We start from the raw sequence: 6,000 nt of genomic DNA on the forward strand, positions 1-6,000 counted from the left end.
CTGAGAAAAAGCTCCCTGAGGATAAGATGTACCTGTGAAAGTTCTGGGGACAGCCCTGAGCTCTGTTCTAACATCCCCCCTCCCCCCCCAGCTTTCTCATCCTGGGGTATGTACTCAATTCCTCTGATCCTGCTTCCCCTTGTGTAAAATCTCCCACTTTGTGGAGTAGTTATGGAGATTCAATATGAAACAATAGAAGCGAAGACTGTAACACAGAGCTGGTGCTTACAAACTCCGCTGACTCGGTCTAGACCAGGGAATGAACCGTGTCAGATGCTCCTGCCCTCTACCCCCTTCATGCTGAGGTCCAAGTCCGAAATCCAGATACGTGGTAACTCAAGGATTCTCAAACTTGGCAGTTCACTCAAAGAAGTCCTGATAGGATAGTTCTGGGAGTTGGCGTAGGCATCAAGACATTTGAGAAGCTCCCCAGGCAATTCTAATAGGCAGTCAGGATTGAGAACTAACCCCAGGGGATGTCCGGTGACCAAAAAGTGTAGCTTCTGACACTACGTGCTCCAGGACCAGCCCTCAGCTGCCTCCATTCTTGCTTCCTACCAGTGAGCTCTGCAGAGATGGGGGAAAGGCACTCAAGGGGGGCTGACTTTGTGTTTGCCAGGAAAGAGGTGTTCATCACTTCCAGGGTCTTGCTTCAGGACCTGAACATATTCCCCACATAGACCCAAGTCGGAAAAACCCGAGCAGAATCTGTTTTCCTTCTAAAGCCTCCAAAGAAAGCAGACCAGCTGGACTGGCCATCATGCTACACAAGGCAATGGTCATTGCGGGGGGCATCTGGGAGGTACAGACAGGAAAGCCACCTCTCTCACTTCCTCCAATGGGAAAGAACTTGATCAATTCCGGCTCTTCTGATATCTGCACTGTTCCCACAACAGACCGAGGCAGGCATCACGTGCCCATTGCCCAGACCAGGGAGGGAAAGCTTAGCTGGAGTTGACACACACTTTGGGCTCCAAAGCCACAGGGCTCCTTTACCCCTCCACACCTGTTACTGCCCATCTCCAAGCAATGGATTAGGAGTCATTTCCAATAAAAGGGAGGCAGCAAGGATTTGCAGAACCCACCACGGTGGGGTCAGTGTCAATTCTGGGCAGTGCCTGCACTTCTTGGTCCCCCCCTTTGCCCCCTCCCCCGCTCCCCTGGCAATGCCCAGGCATGCCTGACGGTGGAAGGCGCTCGCTCCCTGCCACATGCTGCTCATTCATTAAAGTGCCTGGTTCCTCCCTGCCTTTCTAATTATGAGCAGCAATAATAAAGAAGCTTTCTCCCTTACCAGAGGCCTATTTATGCAATGAGAGAGCATTTCGCCTCCACAATACTGAGTCGTCACTCAAACCCTTGTTGGAATCAAAGTTGCATCTCTTCAAGGATTGACTGAGCCCTGCCTACCCCCCTTCAGCTTCCACCCACTTCTGAGCATCCACGTTTCTAGAAGCACCACTTGGCTCCAGAGTGGGCAGGATGCAGATGCCATTCCCCACTGCTGTGTTCCCTTATGGATTACTGACTGATAGTCATCTGACACCCAGTAGGGTGTTTACTGAGCACCTACTATGTGTCCTCACTAAGAGTATGGAAATGAAAGCCAACAGTCCCTGCCCTTGTTGGAAGAAAAGGCATTAAGAGAAAAGCAGGGGCGCCTGGGTGGCACAGCGGTTAAGCGTCTGCCTTCAGCTCAGGGCGTGATTCCGGCGTTGTGGGATCGAGCCCCACGTCAGGCTCCTCTGCTATGAGCCTGCTTCTTCCTCTCCCACTCCCCCTGCCTTGTGTTCCCTCTCTCGCTGGCTGTCTCTATCTCTGTCTAATAAATAAATAAAAAATCTTTAAAAAAAAAAAAGAGAAAAGCATAAGCTTTTAGGGTCCGCTACTGATTCATATTCCGGCTCAAGCATTCATTGGCTGGGTGATTTGATCCCTTGGCTGGGCCGACTACCAAATTTCTCAAAAGCCTCAACTGTCTCATCGGCAAAATGGGATAATAATGACTCCAACCTCATAGGGCTGTCAGAGGAGTCAATGGGATATACACATATGAAGGTGGAACGTTGTAAGCACTCAATGAACACTAGCTGAGATTACCAACCATCAGGACCGAAGGCTTTGGGACCACAAAGGCACAATCTCACCAAGATGGATGAGCTTACAAAGGCTTCCTGAGAAGTGAGACCTGCGCTGAGTTTTGAAGGATAAGTCGAGGTTTGCTAGAGAAAGGGAGGATATTCCTGGCGGGGGGGACAGCATGTGGGCTAAAGGAGATCACGGGGCTCTGGGAAATGGGACATGGTGTGGGGAGCATGCACAGGGAGTACACAGAGGCAGGGGACACAGCTGCAGATGCAGGTATGGACGTGGAAGTGGGTCCACGGCCAGAGCCCGAGCCAGTGATACCCAGAGCATCAATGCGACTTGCTCGTGGCTCCTTGGGAGCCACACCCAGTACCCCTCCCACTTCCATCTACAGTTTGGCGGTCATGGGCAAGTGAGGCAGCCTCACTCCACAAGGCGTGTGCTCATTCATTCGGACCCTCAGTGGAATTCCCTCAGGGCCTATGCCCTGCCAGGCACATGCTAAGAGAGGGTGGACAGCTTGACCACCTCCCACCCTTCGCTCAAGCCCACTTCCGCCTATGTCATGCGGGCCTGGCAGATCCCTCCCTGGTGAAGTGGGGGTAACAGGACCCCCTGTTAGCCTTTCATTCAATAGCAAATGTGGGCAGGGCCAAATGCAAGAATTCAAAATTTTCAGATTTCAGCATAAACGGAGTCCTCACTAAATCTCCATGTTCAAAAGTTTGTTTTTATTGTGATTAACTGCCAGGATGCTAAGAATCCCATCTCCAAAGTCTAATGCAATGCCTCCAGAGGCACGCAAACATGGGCAACCCCCCCCCCCCAGCCTGCTGTTCCTCTCCCTAACCTCATCCCCTCCCTGGAGCACATTACTAGGTGTCCACTGCCCACGCCTACCCCTGACTCGGTCACCATAAGAGCTAGCCCGGCCTGAACCACCGCACGTCCCCTGCCCCCCTGTTCATCTCATCCTTCTAGGGCTCCCTATGTCAACCAACGCAGGTCTTGGAGGGGGCAGGATTGAAGGTCATCTCAGCTTTTGCGGTCCAAAGATCTAAAGATTAAAAACCAGCACTTTGTAAATCAATGGAAATGTTCTATTAAGGAAACTCATACACACAGACAAAGGGAATGGTAATGAACCTCCATGGACCCATCAGTCAGCTTCCACAACTACCAACTTTCTACCAATCTTGTTTCATGAGTAACTCCACCCACACCCCACCCCCACTTGATCTGTTGGGAAACATGTTATGGCCAGACTTTCTGGCCCACCCCACCACCCAGGGCTCTCACTGACCACAAGTACCAACACAGTTTGATCCCTCTGCACTCATCCTTTTGCACCAGAAGCATCCCTGAAATAATCCCCTGAAGAACACAGTTTTATGTTCCTCACAGAGTAGTCATTGCTGGCCACACCCACAGGGGCTACACAGGATGGCCACAAAGGGCTAGAGCCCTGGCAGCAGATGGCCGGAGTCCAAATCAATACTTCCTAGATTTGTGACCTTGGATGGGTCGTTCAGCCTATGTTTAGCTTTCCTACCTGTAAAGGGCAATGCTGGTAACAGATCTGTTATTGAGGCTTTACCAAATAAAAGAAGGTATGCTCCTTGCCCAGCACAGAATATTCAGTGAGGAAATCTTAGAAATAGATGTGTTAGATGATGGGTGAACAGGCTCTGCTCCTGTGAGATACTATTAATATCTCCCATTTTAGAGATGAAGGGATAAGAACCAAGAGAGAACCAGCAAATTGCCAGGCACAGCCCGCTCTGTGTCCCAAGTCCATGTGCTGGATATTCTCACAAGCTGCCTTGAACTGCAGATCACTGCAAGTGAAGAAGCACTCGAGAATAGACACAGGCGAACAGTGGCAGGTGGCCCAGCACACCCAGCATGTGTTTCCCCATCCTGGATAGGGAGCTTTCCCAGCCTGAGGACAGACAAGCACACAGTACCTGTGTGTGTGTGTGTGTGTGTGTCTAGGGTAGGGGTGCTGAATTCGATTTTGCAGGACAAATGGTGTGGGGGGAAGCACATCCCTGCTCACTCCTCTGATTTCACACATCCTAGGGCCAACCTTGCATTTGATACAGTCATCCACTATTTATCCCAGCGTGAGAGGCAAGAAACTGGTTCACTAACTTAAGCTTTAGCAATTCTTAGCAAATCGGATGTCCCTCCCTATAATCCTACATTTTTTTCCAATTTACAGAAAAAGTGTGGGGGGGGGATGAATCCATCCAGTTGCTGAGTGATATCTAGACAAAGCCGCCAGCCCACTGCCCACGTTTGCCAGCTGAGGAAGGTCAGGGGAGGGGGCAATTTGGGTGCCCGTTTGGGCCGGGCCTGGGCTCTGGCCTGGGCTCTTCAAAGCCCCTCCCAAGAGTGAGCCCTGTCAGGATGTTCCCCCCCTCCCCCCGCACTCCCCCCACTACTGCAGTGCCGTGTGGGGAGGCACCTCCCAGATCTGCAGGAACAATGGGCTGGGGAGGGGGCAGGTGCCGCTCAGAGTGCAGCAGAGGGCGGGGGCCGCGGCCACAGACTGCAAGACTGCAAGCACCCCGCCCATGGTGGCTGCGCTGCCACCTGACTCAGTTTCCCCAGCTTTGAGGTCCCCGCAGAGCTTTTCCTGGGTGAATTTCCCTTACGTCCCAGGAATTTTAATTTCCTCCTCGCCAGGCGGCTTACCCTGCCGCTCGCCGGAAGCCTCCCGGCTACGCTCCCCTCCCGCGGCTGCTACTGCTAAAGCCCCTCAGGTCAGGGACGCGCGGCGTCTCCGTGCGCCCAACTTTCCCCACTTGGGACCCACGATCCTGGTCAGGCCGTCCCCTCCGCTGGTGAAACCATGATTTATAGCCCTGGGCTCCAAAAGCTGCTCCTCCTCTTCCCCCGGCTCCCGGGTCCTCTCTCGGTCCTTACCGGGCACCCCCGCCCCATCTGAGCCCAACCACGCTCCCCAAAGAAAGCGGCCATAGCACATTTGCAGAATGCGAGCGTCCGTCCTCCGCACTGGGCGCCACCTTCCTCTCCCCCGCCCCGGCAAGGAGCGGACAGCCGAGCCCCCGCCGCTTCGCCCCTCCACCGCCCGCAGAATCCCTGGGGATGGGCGGGGCGGGCAGTGCGCCGCAGTTCAGCCCGGAGCTGCAGCCCGCACTCGCCGCACGCACGTCCGACCTCGGCGGGGCCAGGGGACAGCTCCAAACCCTCGCTTTGCCTCGCTGAGTCACGGAAATGAGCCGCTGGGGATACGGGGCCCCCCGGCGGCCGGCCCTTTACTCGGCAAGCGCGGGCATCCCCGCACAGCGCTCAGGGCATGGACACCGGGGGGGTTGGTTCTCACCCCGACTCGCAAGGGACCTCGCAGGAGGCGCCACCCCGGGACCGGGATGGCCAGGGCGCCTGGGCGTGGGCTCCGGTCCCCGCCGCAGTGTCCGCACCCCGGCCGGGAGCGCAGCATGTGACCGGCGGGCCGGAGGCGGACGCCCCCCACCCCAGACCCCCTGCTCCGCCGCGGCGCTGACCCTGGCACTCCCCGCTAGGGCAAGATGTTGAGGGGTGCGCGCCCACTTTCCCGCGGCCCGAGAGGGAGCTGCGGGGAGCCGGGCCGAGAGCGCCTCATCCCTCCCCGGCCAGCCCCGCCGCAGNCGCAGGACCCGCGCCCCGTGCTCACCTCGGGGCCCCGCGTCGCTGCCGCCGTCCTTGTCCGCCATGGTCGCGCAGCCCCCGCCCGCAAGAGGAACCTCCGGCGCAGCCCCTGTGCTCGTGCGGGTCCCGGTCCGCGTCCTCGGCGGCGCTCGGGCCGGGTCTGAGGCGCCGGGCAGCGGGAGCACTGCTGTGACGCGGCCGCCGCCGCAGCCCGGACTCCTCCTCGCGCTCCTCCCGGGCCCGCCCCGCGCCCCG

At 56.4% G+C, this 6,000-nt stretch overlaps 1 protein-coding gene across 2 annotated transcripts in view; it reads right to left on the reverse strand.

The window, feature by feature from the left end:
- HSPA12A (heat shock protein family A (Hsp70) member 12A) overlaps positions 1-5,974 on the reverse strand; it is a 64,680-nt gene extending 58,706 nt beyond the window's left edge. For both annotated transcript variants that reach the window (XM_034663333.1, XM_034663334.1), the window contains exon 1: positions 5,771-5,974. In XM_034663333.1, coding sequence (XP_034519224.1) covers positions 5,771-5,810 — 40 coding nt within the window. In that variant the 5' untranslated portion in view covers positions 5,811-5,974. The remainder of the gene's footprint in view (positions 1-5,770) is intronic.
- Positions 5,975-6,000: the final 26 nt, after the last annotated feature.

This window comes from Ailuropoda melanoleuca, chromosome 6, assembly GCF_002007445.2.
Source record: "Ailuropoda melanoleuca isolate Jingjing chromosome 6, ASM200744v2, whole genome shotgun sequence".
Taxonomy (NCBI): Eukaryota; Metazoa; Chordata; class Mammalia; order Carnivora; family Ursidae; genus Ailuropoda; species Ailuropoda melanoleuca.